Here is a 22,665-nt window from a genome sequence, read left to right as displayed (position 1 = left end):
CCACCAGGAGGCTGACTTTTGTAAAACAAATTTGTTGCTATTACTCCTTCAGATTCTATCCAAAAATCACGCAAATCAGTACACAGTATCTCTATAGTCATGTGATCAAGACGGATGTGTCCGATATTTCATATTGCATCCTAATTTGCTAACATTAGCTTCCAAAGTTTGCAGGATAGATCAGTTTGGAACAAAATGCCTCAAATCATGAACGCAGCATGCGATTTCCGTGAAATTTTCCACACACATTCCCACTAGAGAGGAAGAAATGCCGCCCTTTTCACATTGGCCTGTTATAGTGCCACCAGGAAGCAACAATAACCTACCTGACCTGGCGGAGACCTGTGCTCCGAGGAGCACTTTTTCTAGTTTTGTTTTGTTTTTATTTTGACATTTAAAACATTCTTTGCATCTTTTAATGAATGGCAGAGCAATTAGCTATTTAGTTATTTTTACTGAATTAATTACATCTCAATGGTAAACCTAGACCAAACAACAATGACCAAATTGACCAATGAGCCATTATCATCATTACACATTAATGTTCCTTACAGACAGAACAATTAAAACTACTCCCCTTTAATGACAAGGAGCCATCATTACATAGCACATCGATATGTGCTACTTTAATGACTGAATTACATGTGAATGGTAAAGTTATTGACCAACCAAGTCTCACACCCCAGCAATTAATCAGTGTTTCAAACACTGGTGAGACATTCGATTTAAACGCACTCTCATTCAATATGCGTTTGCATCTTCAGTTTTTAAATATGTAAATGTCATAATAACAGGCTACAGTAGTTATATATATATATTTTTTTTAAAAGCAGATCTACAAGCTCACAATGCGTCCCATGACGCATTGTGACCAGGCCTGGAATTTCATCATTTTAGGCCAGGGGCAAGGCCACTTGGGCTTTTGTCATTTTCTAGGGCACAAAGGCCAAACGCCAGGGCATTTTTTTTTAAGTCCACGGACATAATGAATTTAATTTGAAGGTTAAGGATGATTTTATTTTAATATAGTACAAGAATAGTATAAATATCTGTGTAATATAACCCATATTGGTAAATGACCAATATTTGTACTAAGTTATATTGGTCTCAATATTTGTCACATTCAGCCCTGGACTTCACTGACTGAAGTAGGGGTCATATGAATCACATTAGATTCACAGATTTTATGTATTTTCCCCACAAATTATTTTCATTCAAATTAAATGTGATTGAACTTGCACTAACAATGACTTTAGTTGATTTTGCACTATTTAAAATATAATATTTCTTAATTATTAATAATTGAAGCTTGTAGATTGGCTATTTTCACCAGTTTTTAAATAATAATAAAAAAAAGGAACATACAAGGTTTCCACCCAACAGCGACGGTTCTGTATCAGTACATGAGTCAGTTTTAGCATATTTCATTCTAATTGGCTACGATGACTGCCTATGAATTTCATGGCCTGGGTAGGTAAACCTGGCCTGGCGGAGATATGCCCTGTTGCGCACAGCAGAACAACAGGTGAAGGCAATGAACTTAAACAAGGACTGTACTGCACAGCAAAAATTGCTCAAACTATGTCAAACTGTCACATAGCTGAAATAAACTTTCCATTTAGATCATTGTTGACAAACAAACAGAACATGGATGTTGTTTGCAAAAGGATTATTTATTTCTTGTCCATTTGTTTGTGAGGTGAGATCACAGCTTCTCTCTACTTTTGTGTGATATTGATAGCCTATAACTTTGAATTTGTTTGCAGTTCATTTCTATTGCTTACTGGATATTAAGACTAATAATTTTGGGATTTCGCTGTATTTTGTCAAATGTATTAATCTATATTTTTCTGTTGATCAAGCCTCGGGTTTTGTGATTAGATGCGCACACGCGCTGTCAGCCACTGGCAATCAATAATGTGCGCAAGGAAACCTTACTGAAAGCCGTCTCTAATCATTTTTAGAGAATCTCGTTTATTAAAACAACCACAGGCTACACAGTGAACACACAATAAATAAATAAATAAATAAATACCTGGAAAGCTTGCGCTGTTAGTGGAAATAATTTAAAAATAATATAAACTAGAGGGACATGGCAGAGTGTGTTCTGCTGCTGCTGCTGCGCTGTCAACCACGAGATGATGCGCTCCAAGACAGCTGTCCATAAGCGCCAGACAGCTCTCTTAGAATGTTAATGTGAATAGGCTCCTCATAATATGGGTATAATAAAAGGATTTAATTGCATTGTAGTGACTTGGTCTTGGACTCGAGTGGACTCGGTGGGGGCAGAGTCCCGAGTCCCTTAGTCCGAGTCCGAGTCAAGACCGAGTGAAATTATGGGCGAGACCGAGACAAGACCGAGTCAAATTATGGGCGAGACCGAGACAAGACCGAGTAAATCAAAAAGCGGTCTCGAGACCGGTCTCGAGTACTACAACCCTACCACGTAGTTTACATTTCTGACTAATAAAGTAATCAACCAATCAATGCAGAGCATCAGAGAACTACTCAATATCGTCAAGATTACTGTTTACATGCCAATACCAGTGGTGTGTTCTAGGTTTTTTCGGAGGGTATACGATAATTATTCCCTGCACGACATGCTATCGCGTTTTCAATGGATGAAATGGTTATTAGACTGTATACGCTTTTCCCCAAAAAAAATCTGCACTGTATACGGCGTATACAGCTTAACACGGTTGAACACACCACTGGCCAATACCAAAGGGCGCTTTCATTATCAGTTAATAGAGGGTGAGTGATATTCAAAAGGTTTTGCAGCCCCCAAACCTCAATGCTGCCAGTGCTACCAGCTGGGCAGCACAGCACTGAGCACAGGGCATTTTGGAGCATGTCTCATCGTTTCTACGTTCAAGGACAAAGGAGAATAAAAAGTAGACAAGTTACACCATACATACACCAGACAAGGACAATTCTGGTTGGAGAACAAAACCACTGACTAATTGTCATTTTCTTCTTGGCAGAATTAGGTAAACTGCTTTTAAATTACTTACAGATCAAACAGGCCCATAGGTGGCTTCATCCTCTGAGACAACGTAACACTTTATTGGCACAAAACAAGCACAGGTCAGGAAATGGGAAATCATTTTTATTTAAATAAAAGCGAACATGTATACAAATGACTAATGACCACAAAAAACAGTGGAGGAAGGGCTTCTCAACAGGCCCCAAATAATTAAGTAGCAACGAAGTAGGAAGCTCCTCAAATGCAGCAAAAATATGTATTAGTAGGTAATGCACAGAGTTTAAGCAGCACTTTAAAAGCCAGGAACACAGTAGGCTGTCATCATGATTACAAGCAGCAAAAGCAACATTGTGTTATTCCTCATGCAGATTTGCTACTCATCCCGAATGTTCCACCATAAGGCTTTCCACCACTGTTACACTGAAATGTTATCGCTATCGAAGCACACTCCTATAACTGTATATCCTTTAACCCAACATAACCTAACACTAACATAAACAAACATGTACGTCGAGTTTACCCACTAACCTTGTACAGTATTATGTTTTTTTTTCTCCGCTCCAGGTAGACCGGAGAGGACATGATGCTGACATGTTCCTGGATTCATTTTAAAATGACACTTGAACTCTGTACACTACCTCAATAACACTCATATTTTTGCTGCATTCAAAGAGCTTCCTACAGTATATCACTATTTTCTTCTTTTTTTTGTTTTAGTTTTTACAAAGAACTAATTAAATACACAAATAGTACAATCTGTATATTTCTATGAAAATAGAACTGGTATTTTTTCTTTTTACTCCATTGACATGATGGCAAGTAACCCTTAAAACTGGTCACGCTGTTCCTAAATAAGCTCCTCAGCAGAAGTCTTCAATCTCTTGCTCCATCTCCTGTTAAAAATAAAATTACGGTCAGAGAACAAGCCCAGGTAAAACATTAAAATTCAGTGCAATTCAAACCAAATATCCTTCCATTTGTTCAGCACCCATTCCTGACCTGTAATAGTGCAGTCTTGTTGTAGTCTCGTCTGTGTCTATATATGCTCTGACAGAGCAGCGCATACAGTTTCTCCAACTGATAGACCTCATAGGCTTCAGTCTTAGTCACTGTTTTCTCCAACAGTTCCTGGAAATGAGAGAACAAAACGAAGACACGGAGAGAGAGACAATATTTTTAGCCTGCAAATTAAGTTCAAAACCTTCTGCCCAACAAAACTTGGAGAACAGGGTTCAGAGAAGGTTGAGTCAGATGGGTATGTTTGACTCAGCGCCTGTCTTTGCTAGGCCCTCTATAAAATCAGGTTACAAATATCCTAGCTTAGTGTGGGCTTACAGTGTCCCATACCTTTAGTTTGTCTCGGTCTAGTACCAGTGGAGGAGTTTTTTGGTCCAGGATCTGTAGAGCTTGGTCCACATCAATCATTTGCTTCTGTTGCACAGCGTTTTTCAGACCTCGTGTCATTCGCCTCACGCCGTGCTCTGAAATGGGACACAAAAGCGCATTTATAATATACGTATATATCATGATTCTACCATCAAAGGACACACCTCAAAACATCCAGTTAGTAAGATGTCTCGTATTGAAAACAGTCATCCCATTACTGAATTTGGCTATGGCTGTCAAAATTGGCCAAAACATTAGGTTTGAATATTCCTTAAAAAAACTCAAAAAATATATCTTTTTTTAATTTGACAAACTTAATTCAGACATCTCTTTTCTTGTTGCTGAGAAATGCACTCTTGCCAGATCCAATGAATGACTCATACTTATATCTTATTCTCAGTTTAATACGCTTATGTAATATAATGGTTTAAATACAAATCCGGACTTGTCCAGAGAACGTACATGCTTCGCTCCAAGTCCAAGCGACAAACATACTTTTTTTTGTTACGCCACACCATCAACCAGGGATCAACAGAAAATCACTCAACGAGTCGATTAGTACCACCACCAACTTATACTCTTTTGCCAATTATGAAATTTGAACATGACAACATGGATGCATTTACAGCTTTCATCTTGTGTGTAACACTAACCTGCCCCGGTGTCCTCGTCCATTTGTTCAGCTTCTTTGTTGCTGGTCTGTCCAGACTCCTTGCTCTTAGCCTGAGGTGAACCGCTGCCCTCAGCTCCTTCCACCTCCATAACCTCCTCCTGGCTGTTCTGCTCCGACACCTCGACAGTGGTTGTTGCTTCAGTGCTCCTGCAACTGCCAGCAAATTCCCCACTGTCTTGTGCCCCTCCTTCTGGTGGGGGCTTGCCATTTGGGTTCGACTCCTCTGGTGGGTTCGAGCTGGCTTCATCTGCCGGTTCTATAGCGGCATTCACCTGGTCATCATTTTTGGATCTGGTGTCGTCGTTCTGTTCAATGACCTCCTCACCAACTTGCCTCATCTCCTTTCCTGCAGGTTCTTCCTTGTTGCCCTGTTCTTCCTGAGCACTTCCACAAACGTCCTGAGCTGTGTCAAGTCCTGACTGCTTCTCATCTCCTCCAGTCCCCTCTGCAGTGTCTACTCCTCCCTTCCCACCCTCCTCCTCATGTTCAGTCTCCTCCTCTTTCTCGTCAGACTCGAGTAAGTGCGATTCGTCTTTGGAGACTTGAGGAGAGGAGCACGTCTTTTTCCTAGGACAGAGGCCGGTGGCCCAGCGACTCTTTCGTCTCCTCTTCTTCTGGGCTGGATGGAAAAAGAGGAAAGGAAAGTTAAAGGAAACTCTAAGGGAAAGATTTAACAGAGATTTCATGGGTCCCTTTCCAAATCGTGATTTGATATAGTCTGTGAATTTCAGACTGTACTGGCAGAAGAAGTAGAGTCTATAGCAGGTTACTTAGTACTGTTTCAGCTACCAACAATCAATGACCTGTATAACATCAGGGCAAAGGAGAGAGCTGGTAAGATGGCAACCCAATGTAGCTAAACACATTTAGTCGGAACATAACACTAAAAGGCAAGGAAATACAAAATACAAAACCTCCATTAAACACTTTCAACCTGGTGTCCCTATTTTGGCCATGTCATTATATGTAAAACCTTTCAAGAATAGCAACCTCACAACACGTTGCATCGCACTGCATTGTACGATTAAGTGGTTAAATATGACATGTCCCAATCAGTGCTATAATACAAACCTGAATGTTTGGGTGTATGCACAGCAGGTGCAGCAGGTGGAGCTGTAGTAGTGGCTCCAGTTGACTCTTTTGAAGGGGCAACATTGCTGCTTTTAGCCTCAGCAGTAGGTTGCTTGGGAAGGACGTGGTAGAAGGAAGGAGCATACCGCAAGGTGGAGCAACCACCTGACACAGACAGACAGACAGAGGGACAAACTTAACCGTGTGAACTCACAACTGTAGGTGATGAGCCTGCTTCTTTGCTTGCCTGAAGATACCTTGTATAATAAGAAACTGTAGTACTAATGCAGGGACCACTTTGTCTTTGTGAAAATATTGGACAGAATCACATTTAAAAAATATTATTTTGTAAAAGAAAAAAAATTAGAATGAGTATCATGTGGACAACCTTGTATTAAAAAGAATGGTATCAAGGGAAGGGAGCAGAAATGCTTTTGTTGAATATAGTGTTTGCAAATTACACGGTTTTGTTTAAAACACACAAACGTACCTCTTTTGCTGCGTGACTCCTTAATTTCCACACAGATCTTCTCAAAATCTTCATCCAGTTCATCTCTGATGATGGCGTGGACTGTGTCCTTTAAAGCACACGCCCTGTGGCGGATCTGACGATCTAGAGAGAACACACAAACACAGAGATAAGATGCAATGAAATAAGGTTCTGTATTCCTTTATCCTTCAGTGTGGGTTAAAACACAAGGCAAGGTTATTTTATGTCCTTTTAATATTCATTTCACCATCCAGAAATGAACAAAAACAATGCCTGACCTATAAGTTCTAACTGTTGGTGATCAGAGTGTGTGTGTGTGTGTGTGTGTGTGTGTGTGTGTGTGTGTGTGTGTGTGTGTGTGTTGGGATTTGCTGTGCCCTCTACAGGTAATACATAGCTCAAAAGGTGTGTATATGTGTATTAGTTTACCTGAGGGGTCTCTGTCAGGGTTGTACTCCAGGGCATTCTGCCAGATGAGATCAACATCATAGCGGTACTCATTAGCCGTCCCATACTGATGGAGGTCTATCCGGGCCATGACGGTCGACAGGTCCATAGGCTGCTTAATCACCACAGCATAGTCTGGGACCTAAAGTAAGACAGCAAATATAAAGTCTTTGTCACAGTGACTTGACAACAACAAAAAAGACCGAAAGCTGTGTGCCATCTGAAAAAGGTTTTCAGATGGACAAAATCAAATATCACTGTCAATACTTTTAAGAGAATATCGATATTGCAGGGATAACCATTGATGTGCTTTCCCAAAATATGTATGCATTGAGCTGGGTTTTTCTAAATAATCATCAGCAATGTCTACACTATATAATAACGAAGTGGGTAAAGGCAAATAATAGAATTATACCTCTTCCAGAGCTACAGGTTTTGTAAAGGCCTTGAAGCGCTTGTCCTGGGACAGGCGGTTGGTGACGTCACGCAAAAAGAGGCGGAGCTCCCTGAGAGTGTCTTCCTCCTGCTCCTCCAGGCGCTGTACCTCCGTCTCTGTCAGTTGACGGGGAGGCGCTGGTGGGGCCACAGGGAGCACCTCCAATGCTTGAATCACTAAGGTAGGAGAAGAGTATAGTTAAAGATTTGACGCTGTTCGGTCTAGCGGTTTGCGAGATGAGCTCTGGACAGACAGACAAGACATACAGACAGACACCCCTAGCCTCTTATACGTAGATGGCCAGCCTTCTGCAGAGCCACGCCATAAGAACACACACAGGGTGCATCAGTGGGTGAATGGATAGTCAGTGTATACTAGGATTTATCAACTGTTAACATGAACTGAGGAGTTGACACTAGGCTTGATTCCCTGATTTTCGTGGATTTGTTTCCTCTCACACTCCTATGTTTACATTCCCCAGGGAAACACAAAGGAGTGAAAATTGACAAACAAGGGGATGCTGTAATATTGAGCCATGAGAGGCAATATTCAATGATTCAATACTAGGTTGGTGTAAATTAGCTCCTTCCTTTGACACTGGAATCAAAGACTCCGTTCCAAAAAGGCACACTGCAACATCTATCCATCCACACCAATTTCACATGGGTAGTTTAATTCTCACCAGCTTTCTTCTTAGAGACGGGGGCCTTGGCAGCCTGGTTTAGGATCAGGTCTTCAAAAAAGTTCCTCCTCTCTCTGCTGGTAGGAACCTGGACACGAAACACTTCCCCGTACTCCACACGGAACAGCTCCTGCACCTGGGGACAGTGGTGTCACAAACATTGACAATGATTAGAAATCTTCAGGGTAGGCTAAGTGATATTTTTGGTCACAACAAAAAGTATTTTGTAAAAGGTTAAAGATCTATATTCTGATAGTAATCATTTTGAAGGTGGCTCTCAGTTTTATTTTAATATCCCAGAAAAACAACATTATTTTTCCTTCTCATGGATCTTGTCTTTTATATACACAATGTTGTCTGTAGTACATTTTATCCCCAGCGTCCACCATGACAGGAGGTGGGGCCCATGAACTACAGTTCATGTGGCAGCCCTTTGGCCAGTGACGCCCACTGTAAAGGACACACTGAATTTGACAGGCTGCTAAAGCACCACGTATGCAACTGGTCAGTCCAGACCACTGCAATTGTGTGTGTGCGTGTGCGTGTGCGTGTGCGTGTGTGTGTGCGTGCGTAGTCTGCGTACCTCTACACTGAGTTGGTCATAAGGCAGGTTACAGGTAGCCAGGAGTAGTATGGGAGAGAAGGCAGGGATTGAGTTGAGCAAGCTGAGAAAGGTGGCTCTCAGTGTAGAACCCACTGTCTCCCACCACTGTCCAACATGAGGGATATATAGGATACTGGGAGAGGTACGCTTGGCTTCAACAAACACCTACAATGGGACACATGACCAAGATTTTGTGTGAGGTTACGTTAAATTGCCTTTTCATTTTAATATCCCAGAAAAACAACATATTACTTTTCCTTCTCATGGATCTTGTCTTTTTTTATATACACAATGTTGTCTGTAGTACATTTTATCCCCAGCGTCCACCATGACAGGAGGTGGGGCCCATGAACTACAGTTCCTGTGGCAGCCCTTTTGGCCAGTGACGCCCACTGAGAAGGACACACTGAATTTGACAATGCTGCTAAAGCACCATATTTTCAGCAACCCCATGCAGTTCATCTAGATTACAGGGACACAGATTTCCCCCTTAGCTTATACAGAGGAACAGTCTTTTACCTGAGCGCAGGTCTCCTCTGGTGCAGTGGCGCTGGCTCCAAACAGCACAGCCATGTCCAGAGTGTAAACAGTGAATTTCTCCAGGGCGTGCAGCAGAGCAGGGGCCAGGTGGGAGCTCTGCCCAGAGCCTGGTGTGCCTTCCAACAACAAGCGGGGACGGTAGGAGGTGGGCTGACTCAACACACTCCTGGAGGAGGGAGAGGACATGCAGAGAGTGAGACAGGTTGAGGAGACGTAATTAGGAGCCGGCTGGTCAGGACAGTACTGGGGCGAAGGCAAATACAGACACGGGTAAAAGAAAACATATGTCTAAAAAGAGGAACTGTCAAAACCATAAAAATGTTTGGTTAATATATCCTTTGATATGAAGCCATATGAACCAACCTGTTGAAATTGAGGAGTCCTCCTGAACCAGGCGCTTTGGGCTGAGAAGGGAGGCCATTGGTGCAAACCACTGAATCTTCATCTTCACTGAACATCAGATCATCCTCAAATACCCCACGAGGCAAATCTGGAAACGCATACGCAACCTTCAACACCCGCACCCAAATAAGTATAACTCAGGCTAAAAGGGAGAGAGGGAAGGGAATAGAATGAACTCTACCCTACCTGGGTCCCTCTTAGTCTTTAACCCCTGCTCAGCATGTGGGAACAGTCTTCTCACTGTGTCTAGAAGGTTCTGCAGAGCTGTGCTGAGCAGAGGACGAATGGCAGGTATGAGGGCCTTGGCTGGTGACACCACAGCTCTACGAATCAAAAGAAACAATATGCATGTTAATTAGGATTACATACAGAATCACACGCATTTGCTACGAACACACATGCATCAGGAGTTCAGGACCTAAAACAATTTTACGTAGACATTAGATGGGATAAAAAAAAAAGTGAGGGACAAAAATAGTCAGATTAACTAATTATTAACACATTGAATGCCAGTCGCGTAGATCTACGCGAACCTATTTAAAGCCGCAGCGTGCCAGTCGCGTAGATCTACGCGAACCGCCGATTCCCATTGAAATTGCCCCAGGTGCACTTTCCGAATTTTTTTGATCCATTTCCGTTTCCGGTCGGAAACAGAATTATTCGGTTTCCGTTTTTTTCGATCGTATCCGCTTCCTGTCTGGGATCCTGTTTAAAACTCGATTTTCTCGGTTGTTGTTTTTCTCCTCGCTGATCACTGTTTAGCGTTGATCTGCTGTATCTTCAAGATGGCGGCACGGATTTGGAAACTATTTTCGCTGGCCGTTTCTCACAGATCCGCTGTGTGTTTAGAACCAAATGAACGCGCACTTTTAACTTATTTAGCGAGGTCTGTGGCGACATGAAAAAAACAAAAAAACAACAATAAAACGCTGGCACTGGTGAGTACATTATGAGATTAAACTCTGGCATGGAATGTGTTAATAGTTGTTGGTCGTACCTGTGGGCTGCAGGCACCATCTTGGCCATAGCACACATGAAGTCTCTGCTGCCGATGGCAATGGAGTTAACGTCCAGGACTAGTTTCTCTGAGGAGGAATAGATCTGGGGGTATCGACGTCGCAGGGCACACAGAGCAGCCTCAGAACACACTGCCTTGATGTCAGCCCCACAATAACCTTACAAGAGAGGATTGACACAGGCTACTTTTACCAGGTGTGAGGATTTGTCTTTTCTACCTCCAAGTGATGCACACACACACACACACACACACACACACTGTATGTAAATAATAAATACTACTAATTTAAACAAATACTACAAGGTCTTTAACATGTACTGTATGAAATATTGTTTGTATGCGTCTTCAGGTGCAGGTGCGCATACCAACACACTTGTCTGCCAATTCCTCCAAGAAAGCATCAGAGGGTTGAGGGGTCCACTGTCTGGTGTGGATTATCAGAATGTCCTTCCTTGCCTAAAATATAACACAGTGTTTCCATTGGTTAAATAATGTAATAACATTTATCATAAGTCACAACATTAGCAACATAAATCTTGTTCATGAGCTGATCATTAACATCCTCAACCAAACGTACCATGTTGCTGTCACTTCTCTAGCTACTATTTTTTATTTCAATATCCCAGAAAAACAACATTTCCTTCACATGGATCCTGTCTTTTTTTATACACAATGTTGTCTGTAGTACATTTTATCCCCAGTGTCCACCATGACAGGAGGTGGGGCCCATGAACTACAGTTCCTGTGGCAGCCCTTTTGGCCAGTGATGCCCACTGAAAAGGACACACTGAATTTGACAAGCTGCTAAAGCACCACTTTTCAGCACCCCTATCTAGATTACAGAATATACCATCCATAGCCATGTTTCAATTCAAGAATAACTTGACCCAACCTAAAACAAGCTAGAGGACACAGATAAAAAATCTGTTAAGTGGCCCTATATCCAGATAGTTAACAGATTGCTACTACTAAAAGGTGCTGAATATAAATAAATACTATGCAATAATTCTAGTCAAATCTAGAGGCGTAACATCATCATAGCTGAAATGTGTCCCCCTGGCTGAACTCTGTAAAAGGGAAGGTTTGGTCTCTGCTATAAAGACTATAGTGTCAAACAGCATTTGCTTGGAATTAGGGATGTTAACATTTAATTGCTATAATAATATTTTAATCCTTTATACATACTCACAGAGTTACATACGTTCACACCTGGGAGCTTCCCAGTACAGCCATAGTTATATAACCATAGTTATACTGTAGGCCACTGAGCAGCTCCACTTGAGCAGTTTTGGGGCAAGGTTTGATAAGATTAACAACTATCATTCCTAGCTTGGAATCTGACCTCTCTGTCCGGCAGTCCAAAGAGGAACTCTCTGTCAAAGCGCCCTGGTCGTCGAAGAGCTGGATCGATGGAGTCGAGTCGGTTAGTGGCTCCTATCACCACAACCTCTCCTCTACTGTCCAGACCGTCCATAAGAGCCAGGAGAGTAGACACGATGGAGCTAAATAGACACAAACACAGAAAACGACATGACATTAGCAACATAAATCATTATAACATCCTCAACCAAACGCACCATGTTGCTGTCACTTCTCTTGCTACCATTTTTGTTTTAATATCCCAGAAAAACAACATATTACATTTCCTTCTCATGGATCTTGTCTTTTTTTATACACAATGTTGTCTGTAGTGCATTTTATCCCCAGCGTCCACCATGACAGGAGGTGGGGCCCATGAACTACAGTTCCTGTGGCAGCCCTTTTGGCCAGTGATGCCCACTGAAAAGGACACACTGAATTTGACAGGCTGCTAAAGCACCACTTTTCAGCACCCCAGGCAGTTTATCTAGATTACAGAATATACCATCCATAGCCACAGATTAATGTTATTTGGTCTGACTTCAGAGATAGTTAATTAAGTCCAATGTATATGAACAACGTACTGTATAAAGCCTGACCCAGGGTTTTCTATATGATTATAATTTTTGGTATCCAAACACAAAATCCGACAGAAACAGCATTCTAACAAGATTTCCTGAACCCATAACATAATATGACTTATTGCCCTTAATGGACTCTCTGGTATACCCTCACCAAGTTTAGGTTTCATGTTCAGGTATATATCTTGGAGTGGTTGGCAGATGAAATCGAATAAGTACAGAAGTGGAATAACTGAACATGGAATAATTGAACGTCATTCTACGATTTAGCACAGAATGCAGGTGGTGCTAGTTAGTAGCTTAGCATCGCTAGCAGTGTTGCTAATGACAGGGCAGGGCTAAAAGAAGGTTCGAACATTTGTTCGAAAACACCACAGAAAGTCCATCACCTAAAAAAATGGCTTCGGGGCCAGCCCTGCTCACCTGTGGATCTGGTCCTGTCGACTGGACCTGACTGGAGCCAAACCATCAATCTCATCAAAGAAGATAATGGATGGACGCATCTGGTATGCCTGAGAGGAATTAAACACAAATTAAACCAAATTCAAATGTCTTCCACAGATTTATTGTTATATTATTATATATTCTGCAGCGAAAAAGGAGGATTCCTCATGGAATCAAAGGCATGCGAGTTGGTGAAAACATAGAGGTATACATATTAGGTTTCATGATCTATATAATCGTTATTTATGGTTGCTGTTAAGTTAATTATTGAGCAAGTTAGGGATGTTGTCAGGGAGGCAACCTAAAATAAGGCAGTAGGAAGTAGTGAGGAAGCAGAAAAACATGAATGTGTTATAGAATCAAACAGGTGTGGAAAGAACTGCAAATTCTTGTGTGTGTGTGCCAACATCCTTTGTCAGCATGGTGTACGTTTCAAGAATGATGATTTACCTGGTCAAACAATAGGCGCAACTGTCTCTCTGACTCCCCAACCCATTTACTGAGGCAGTCAGCTCCTTTCCTCATGAAGAACGACACCTTCCTCTGTCCTTGACTGCACTCATTAGACAGGGCTCTGGCCACCAGGGTCTTCCCTGTCCCCGGAGGACCGTAGAATAGACAGCCCCTGGAGGTGAAGACAAATGTTACTTTGGACCGATCTTAGTTAGAGAATCATAGCATAGCTACTGTATTATGCAGCCCACAGACTAGATAGCTGGCTTCAGGACTGAAGAACAAGGCAACATAGAGGTGTGCATAGTTGAGCTGCATGTTTGTTGGCTTTTTCCAACACCCTCTCTGGTGGACTAGTACAGAGTGACATGCTTACACAGACGCTCAATACAATAGTGTCAGGCATTTTTTGCATGGCTCAACTAATACATGAGAGAAGAAGATAGGAGACAGAAGGTACTGTAGATGTGGAACTCTTGATTAAACAGGTCCTTGTGTAAGAGGATGATAGAGGACAGACATGCAATCAAAATATTCTGGTAGATTACAAACCGATTTAGTTGGCTAGAACACTATTATATCATTGCCATACAAACAGACCCATACACACACACCAGGATTACTTTGATGGTTGCATGGCAAAGCTTTCAAAGAACAAACACATAATGCCCATCATTATGCAAACGCACAAACACCCACTTGTTGCACACAAGTTATTTACCTGGGTGGTTGTATCCTGAACCTCTCAAAGACTTCTGGGTAGAGGAGAGGAAAGACCACCATCTCCTTCAATGACGAGATGTGTCTGCTCAGACCACCGATGCTGTCAAAACACACCTAGAAGCACAAATACACCATCACTTCTACTCACAGCCTCAACACGGCAGTAATAAAGCAGATAACACAGTGACAGCATGACATAATTTATCTCTGGTCCAATGCATCCATCGATCAGTAACATGTCTATCATGTTTCCCTATTCATATGGGTTCCCTGATTAGCTCAATTCTCTCATATGTCAATGCTACCTACCGTCTTGTCTATTTGCATGGGGTCAACATCAGCTAGGCTGGCTCCTATTTTCATCCTGTCCTTGTGGATGCCGAGCAGGTCCTCTTTCACCAGATTCATAGGTAGACATCTGGGGAAAACATCAGTAATTAATGGTCAAAAGATATAAGGATTTTACAGGCAACTGTAATTCTTTGTAACCGACAACATATTCAGAGAGCCCATTTTGGACAAATCACTAGTTGCAATGAACTAGCACAGTATGTATGGGAATCTGCTGTGAATACTGTGGTGCATGTCATTTCTTTCATTTAATTTGTGCTGACTAATGTAGTCAAATGTACCCCTAACTATTGCAGGTGCATATTAACTCATTCAGTACCAATGAAATAAAAAAAGTGTGTGTACTGTGCCAGCAATTTTTAAATTTACTTTTTCAAGTAGTCACAGAATATTTATCTCCAGTATAATCGATCCCCTGATGGGTGCTAATCACTGAGGGTTGCACTGTGTGGTTTCACAAATGTCAACGAGGTCATCGCGACCTTGTTGACATTAATTGTCTGCCTTTGAAAATAACATGTCTGGGCCAAAAATACATAAGTGCTCAGGAGCCGAGATACAACCTTTTTCATTAATAAGTTAAACAAGAAGTGAATGGAGCAGCAAATCCTCAAATGATGATATCTTGGGTTCTGAACGTTTTTTTTTTTTTAACACGTCATTGGCACGTTGCGCCATTGCGGTAAAACACGTGAAACACGTCAATGGCACTCAATGAGTTAACACTGTACACATTTGGATACAAATCTTCGAAGCAAAATAAAGAGCTTCATCTTCAAGCCACCGAACCTTGACAGTGAGTGAGTGAGTGAGTGAGTGTGTAGTAGGTATTATAGAACAGTCCTAACCTGTTGACAGGCCTACTCCTGTTTTTACTCCTCCGTCTCTGGAACTTCTCCTCGTCTGAGGAGGATGAGGAAGAGGAGGTGGAGTCACTGCTGTGGATGGCATGCCTCCTTCTGAAAGAATAAAACACCAAAGATATAATGGCATAATTTCTTGAAAAAAGAAATTAAGCATTCTGTTATCTTATCTGTTTTTATCTACAACTCTACAAACAGGGTGAACTGACTAAAGAGGGGAAGAACAAAACAAGTACAAATACTTTTAAATCTAGGCTCACACTCTAAATTTAAACGACCCAAACATTCTGCTGATTATTGCTCAAATACATCAAATCGGTATTCACACACACAACTACAAAATTATTGCATTCACACAGAGGGAATCAGTTATCACCATCACAGGAGTGATCCCCCCAAAAAAGAAAAAGAAATCACAGACGAGAGATCTCGGCAAAATGGCAACTCTGACTTGATCACATCTCCTATTGTAGGTGATGTGATCACTTGGCAATACCAATCACACAAAACACACTTCAAGTATAATAATAATAATAATGAATACAAATCTAAGGCACCCCAGTTTTTCATACATGATTACATAGGAGGAATATTTTAAAACATATGCAGAAAAATAAATGACTAGGAGAAGGCAATTTATTGCAGACTCATAGAGCATAATGTGGAATGTGGAAATAGAATATGAATAGAATATTGACTATTTTTCAATGTACGCCAGTTTAAGTAGAGTGTGAGTACAGACAGACAGACAGCACCCAAAAGAGGTACACAGTGATCCCAATGACCAAACAGCAGTAGGGACAGTGGTCTTACCTCTCAGAGCTACTCCTGAGGATGCAGGGAGGGGAAGAAAATCAGAAAAAGGACAGAGAATAAAGAAATGAAGGAATGGACATGCAATGATATCTTGCAATAGACATACAGCCTATAATGTTTTATTATTTATTTACTTGGGCGGGGGGGTACTGTGGTTCACTAGTTGGTTAGTTATATTAATAAACACGTCTGAACTTATTGAGATGGATGCCACTTATGTTGATTACTTCGTTGTCCTAGATAGCATATTGTTAGATACAGTTAATTTGTAGCACATCGTTTTTTTCAATTTTCTTAAACAGTGAAGCAAAGACTTCCTTTGCATACACATTTTATTTTGTTTAGGAGATAAGAAAAATTGCGGTCCAGATATGAATTCAGACAAAGGAAAAAGTTTGGTATTCAAAATCTATTTTGAATATCAAAGAACAAACATTTAATATTGTAGTGCTTCATTGTGGCACAGGCTGGGTAGGCATTGTGGCCCAAGAGTTGATGACAAAGGATGGGCTATTATACTAACCGGTTGCTTCTCCTTCTGTTGTAGGGGCTCCTAGGGGCAGTGGAGCTGAAGCTAAATCTCCGTCTGGTTGGGGACGGGTGGCCCTTGAGGTACATGCGGCTCTTCCTCGGCTCTCTGGGCTCTGAGAGGGGAGACATACATTACCGACCCTTTGCAACCAATATGAACCATACCAGGGACGGTTCAAACAACATCAAATCTAAGCCGTACCAGAGGACGGTTTAAATAAACAATGTCAAATCTAAGCCATACTGGGGATGATTCAGGGTTTGTTTTACACATAGTAAAATAAATAAAGAACCTTTAAAACAATTTGGAAAGGATTTAAATATGATTCTCTATCCCCTGAGAGTAGGATAGAGAAGGAAGGGTTAACTTAAATTGAGAGCTTCTAAAACAGGACGTTCAACTTAGCTTGTGCTGAGGCATATAAGGCATATCTTGCGTGGCGCCTTATGCCTTATCCCTAATCATCTTAGGCATTTTTAATACTTTTGGAAAAAGAAATGGCCAATGGCCATTTTCACTATTTTTATTAGTAGAATAAATTACTAATTAGTTTAAAATGTTGTTTTAGTACATATTAGTATTTTTTTTATAGTAATAGAAAGATAATTGGGGATAAGGCATAAGGCAGTCATACCTTCCTGAGGGGCCTGGTAGCGCACCACAGCCTTCCTCTGTCTGAAGTCATAGCGTTTCTGGTGGTCTTCTTCTTCATCCTCTCCATCTTCGTCTTCTTCATCATCTTCTTCTTCTTCTTCTTCTCCTCCTGCTTCGTCTCTCTCCTCCCCCTCCTCTTCCTCCTCCTCCTCATGATGTTCTCCTTCCTCCTGCACCTTATCTTTATCATGTTCATCCCCACCTTTGGAAGAAAATAAAAAAACATCCAATACCAACATGAGGAGTGATACCAGTACTTACAAGTTAAGCATTTGCAATATTGAGAGCTGCTATTGAATTAATCTTTCCTCTCTCCAACAACAAATACTTTTAGATTGATGCTCAGTGGAATTTAGCTTTCATAGTGAGTTTTAATTGGTTTTACGTTTCATGAAAAGTAGTACAGTAGTTCTTGTTTTTGCCTAGGCACATATGAGTAAACCATTTATTACCAAGGGAAAAGGAACTATACAACTATATAACTCTCAATACTATCTCTTAAGATTGGATCAAGAAGCAATGGCATACGTCACGTTTTCTTTTACTAAGCGTAAAGCGATAGAATGTCAAACTTTCTATGGACCATTCACACAGCGGCCATTTTACCTTTATGTTTCCACTGTGTGAATATGATCAGTTGGAGTTATTCAATCTCACCTTGGTTCTCCTTCTCCTGGGTCTCTTCGCTCTCCTCATCGGTCGTCGCTGATCTAAGCCTCCTGCCTCTGGTGTACATCCCCAACTTCAGGAAGAACATTATTGGTCGTTTTTAGTGCATCGGTTTGATTATTCCTATGAATACACTCATACATACTGTAGTGTACACAGTTCAACAGCATGAAAACAGGTGCTGGAGTAGAAGACATGTACAATGAACTGACTAATGTAACTTGATAACACAACTGGGAAATGAATACTGATCTGTAGCAACACATATCTATAGGTTGGGATCACACTGATTGATAGAGCCTGTACTGTAACTATACCTGCATGGCAACAGCCTACCAGTCACTTTAAGAAGTGAAATATAAACGTTTCTATGAGGTTGAAGAATTTTATGAACCACAGAGACAACCGATTTGATCTTACTTCCTCTTTAGTGTCCCTGTCTCTGCTCCTCAGTCTGCGTCTCATCTTCTGCATGTCGTCCATCTTCTGGAGAACAGCCTCAGCCGTGCTGAGAGAGAGGCAGAGAACCAGAATGATAAACCATCATCCATATCTATTGGAATGTCTGCGATGCAGAGGGGAGCCGACAGATGCATTAATCACCATAATATGTAACACAGTAGGAGGATAATGGCTTTCCACATTTGTGTCAGTGACCCCTCCTCTCTGATAAAGATTTAAAGTTGGGGTCAATGCTTGCTATACTATATACACAACAATACTACTTATTATTACAGCCTATGAAATGTACAGTATCTGGTACAATAAAGGTGAACTACGTACAAACTTAGACACATTTACTGTATTAAGAACCAACACTGGATTTACTCTCAAACAGTGAGAGTATGTCCAATATCATATTATATTTCACATTAGACATGTCATATTTATTATTTTTTGTGCATTGCTCTTTAAAACATTCCTCTTGCTTTTGGGTTGATGCTTGTCATTGTATGAAATATTTCATTCAATTGACTCAAAAGTAAACGTAGCAAAGTGGAATTATCTTTCCTGGACTCACTTGGTAATGAGTCTGTCATACAGAACTGACTGGTTCCGGCGGGAGGGCACTTTGTATCTAGTGCTTCTGGAGCTACGTCGCACTGAGTGGTCCTCCTCTTCTTCTTCCTCTTCTTCCTCCTCTTCCATCGCTCGGCTTTTCATACTGAGACGACTCCTCTTGTGAGTGGATGAGCCTTCCACCGCATCCAATACATCTGGGAAATAAAATATTTGTTATGGTACCTTTATTTAACCATGGCTAGGCTGAGCCCATTTGCTCCTTTCAATACCATTAACAACTGTTTAATATCTATTCAATTATAAAAATGTACATGTAAGGTGGAGATGAGCATTTTTTGTGCACCCTTGGAACGTATTTGTTGCCAGTTATCTGTAGTTTACCATACAAATTCCACTACCTCAACCATAATGTTGTCATCTGGACTTTACCAACCAAGTATAGCCTAGTTATTTACAGCTCGAACAAGAAAATCTATAATACCATAGAGGGTTGCTTGTAAACATCCTTGGCTTTGATGCCATCTTAGATTAGATGTAGGCCTACTTGATCGTGCAGAAACATAATTGGCTTGATAAATGTAACATTAACGAGCATCAACAAGCATCAGCTGTGGGCAGTTTACCACAGAGAAGTAGGTAGGTAAACTTCCCTCAGCTCCGCTGTGCTAAACTCAAAGTGACTGGAGTCAGTTTAGTTTCTCTCCAAAAGCCCTTGAATATGATGGAAGACATGATAATGATTACTGTGTTTATGGTAAGCTTACATATCATTCCACACACACATTCTCCACACACACACACACACACACACACACACACACACACACACACACACACACACAAGAACTGCTCTAACTTTCACCAGGAAAAATAATAATAACAAAAAGGGTCTCATGGCCTCTTATATCGCGATACAGTGACGATACATATCGTCACGTTTTCTTATCGTGGCACAATATGTTGTGACACCCCTACTAATTCATACTCAATATTATGACGGTGTCGCTTGCTGACAGGAACTGATTTGCAAGCTAACAACGCGTAGCAGAGTATAAATCAAGCTACCCACTCCTTGAGAAAAGAAAGAAGTCCATCATCTACCTGCTTGCTGCTTGCCACGGGATGCTTTCCCCTCTCCCTGCAGCCTGGGGGATTTCCTGTAGAAAAACAAAGAGGCAATTATTTGAGATAATCGCAATTATGTCATAGTCGCTTCCATGTTTGAAAAATGTTCGTCATGCATTTTCAAACATTTTTCAAAAATAGCGGAAATAGCAGATCTAGAAACTTGAGCGTGTAGATCGGCCATTTCCACTATTTTTTGTATAAAATAATTAAATATATCAAGTAATTTCTTAATATATTTAAGTTATTTGTCATATCTGCCTGTGCAATGTGTGTTTACAGAGCCTAAAAGACAAACAGAATGGTACAAAACAGAGATGTAAATTTTTTTTTATTCATTCAATTTGCAATTATTTGTATGACAATAAAAGGGGGTTCCAGGGGCTCAATGATTGATAGTTTATCTAGAGGTCTTATATAGAGGTCTATAACTCAGAGAGTTGGAAGCAAATTGGACCCATACAGTCCATTTGGTAACATTTATTTTGTACACTCTCAGTGTTAAATTAACACTGAGGATTTCACAGTGTAGATTGGGATCCCAGAGATGAAAATCGTATCAAACTGAAATGGTGGTCTGTGACCTAAAGAATACAAAACTGGGGGTAGGCTACGTGAAAGGTTGAGAATCACTGATGTGATGTGGTGTACGTGTGCATGTAGTAGCCTTTGTGAGGATAATGATGATCTGGATACTAAGGATTAGACTACATCATCTTGCCATTTTTGTAGGGCCTAGCTATAGTGAGAAATGTAATGTTAAAACATTACAAAAACATGATAAAAGCAACAGGCCATAGCTACCTAGTGCAGAATCCTTCAGGCTCATCTTCGGTCTTGGGGGAGCTGGTCGTGCCATTCATGTCAGAGAAGGAGACCTCCAGCCGCACTCGCCGCACTCTGTTCCTCAGAGAATGACGAACACCACTGTCCTCCTCCTTCATATCAGCATGGTCCTGAAGCAGATGAATAGTTTTAATTGGTGGGTTAGGATTTGTTTAACTAGCTCTTAATAGTTCAATCCAGGCACAATACTTGAATCTCTAATCAATGTAACGTTACAATACAAGTTCAAAGTTGCATTCATTGCAAAAAAAATTCTGAGGCGGACAATAGCCGAAAATAGCAGATCTACAAGCTCACAACAAGCTCGTAGATCTGCTATTTTCGACAAAGAGGTTTGGTGTAGGGGGGGGAGAGCAGACCAAGTAGAGGTTTTGTAAGTATTGAATGTTTAAGTGGTTAAGTGTATGAAAATACACATTAACATGAATCCAACACTGATGATGACAGTGCTGACAAAAAGGTCTATGGACTCTGGAGCTATCTATGAAAAGGTTTAATCTGCAACATAATGTTATACTATATGTAGTGGGGGTCCCTGCTTCATCCCTCTCTCAGCTAAGGGGTCCTTGACCTGAAAAGCGTTGAAGACCCCTGCTCTAGTCTACACTACACTGAGCAGAAACACTACACTAAAGAAGAAACAAAACATTTGTAAAGTAGCCTACAACTTCCTCTGATGGGGCATGGGGGGTAAATGTCCAACAGATGCTTAGATCATAGTGTAAGTTTCAGATCGGTAGAGTCAATGTCTAGATTCAGTGTATTCTGTCAGGAGTTCAGTGTTTGCCATACCATTGGGGATTTGGCCAGCTAATTTTGGCTAGTTAGCTTAGCAAGTTAGCAAGGAAATAGCCCCATAAAGTTGCTCTTAAATCAGTCAATCGGTATGACACATTGCAAAAGCCCGTTTTACACTCACGTTAACGGCGCTGTTGTTTTCGAGGCTACTGAAGCTGTCGTCCTGGCTGAGGCTCCGGGAGGAGCGGGTGAGCCGGGAGGACCTTTTCTGCGACGCGGGAAGCAGTGACAGAAACTCTGAGCTCGTATCCATATCTGCCGCCCTCCTTTTAGGAGTCGCAGCCTCGGCACTGTGGCTGCCGCTGCTGCTGCGTAGGATCACCATCTTGACTCCACACAACAAACCGTCCTGACCTGAGCGAAACGATCAAAAGTGTCCCAACGGCCAGCTGCATGTACAGTACAGGACTAGCTCATCGACGGCGCTAACATAACCGATAATAACGGTAAACACCCAGCAGCTGTCTTAGCACCCTTATTCCGCCAGCCCCTTGATTTCTGGCGCCACAAACGTCATCACAAATTGAGTGGCAGAGCTATAGTGAGCTTCCGACTGGAAATATAGATCTGTCGATAAAACAGTGTATGCGGGGTCAAATTGTAGTTATGTCATCAACTGCTGCAAAGCAATAAAAAAAAACTAAATATTGTTTGGAAAGAACTGAAAATGAGCGGCTCTGCGGGTGCATTTAT

The 22,665-nt window shown here is 41.3% G+C and overlaps 1 protein-coding gene across 2 annotated transcripts; it reads right to left on the bottom strand.

The window, feature by feature from the left end:
- Positions 1-3,093: 3,093 nt before the first annotated feature.
- atad2 (ATPase family AAA domain containing 2) lies at positions 3,094-22,495 on the bottom strand. 2 transcript variants are annotated; one of them, XM_080425339.1, is made up of 30 exons: positions 22,094-22,495; positions 21,133-21,284; positions 20,305-20,360; positions 19,202-19,397; positions 18,601-18,688; positions 18,169-18,253; positions 17,492-17,713; positions 16,849-16,969; positions 16,323-16,337; positions 15,495-15,605; positions 14,605-14,713; positions 14,294-14,409; positions 13,570-13,744; positions 13,099-13,187; positions 12,078-12,237; positions 11,101-11,191; positions 10,715-10,892; positions 9,904-10,040; positions 9,679-9,805; positions 9,295-9,481; positions 8,755-8,940; positions 8,172-8,307; positions 7,469-7,665; positions 7,036-7,195; positions 6,607-6,729; positions 6,117-6,281; positions 5,026-5,664; positions 4,334-4,467; positions 3,986-4,114; positions 3,094-3,879 (listed from the first exon to the last, which is right to left on the bottom strand). In XM_080425339.1, the coding sequence occupies exons 1-30, from the start codon at positions 22,295-22,297 to the stop codon at positions 3,847-3,849; spliced, it is 4,521 nt and encodes a 1,506-aa protein (XP_080281465.1). In that variant the 5' UTR covers positions 22,298-22,495; the 3' UTR covers positions 3,094-3,846. The 2 variants fall into 2 exon arrangements, with proteins under 2 accessions (XP_080281465.1, XP_080281466.1); XM_080425340.1 differs by lacking the exon at positions 16,323-16,337.
- Positions 22,496-22,665: the final 170 nt, after the last annotated feature.

This window comes from Gymnoscopelus braueri (assembly GCF_963280865.1).
Source record: "Gymnoscopelus braueri genome assembly, chromosome: 4".
In the NCBI taxonomy this organism is placed as follows: Eukaryota; Metazoa; Chordata; class Actinopteri; order Myctophiformes; family Myctophidae; genus Gymnoscopelus; species Gymnoscopelus braueri.
The sequence above is the reverse complement of the archived record's forward strand: the minus strand, read 5'-3'. Positions and strand labels throughout refer to the sequence as shown.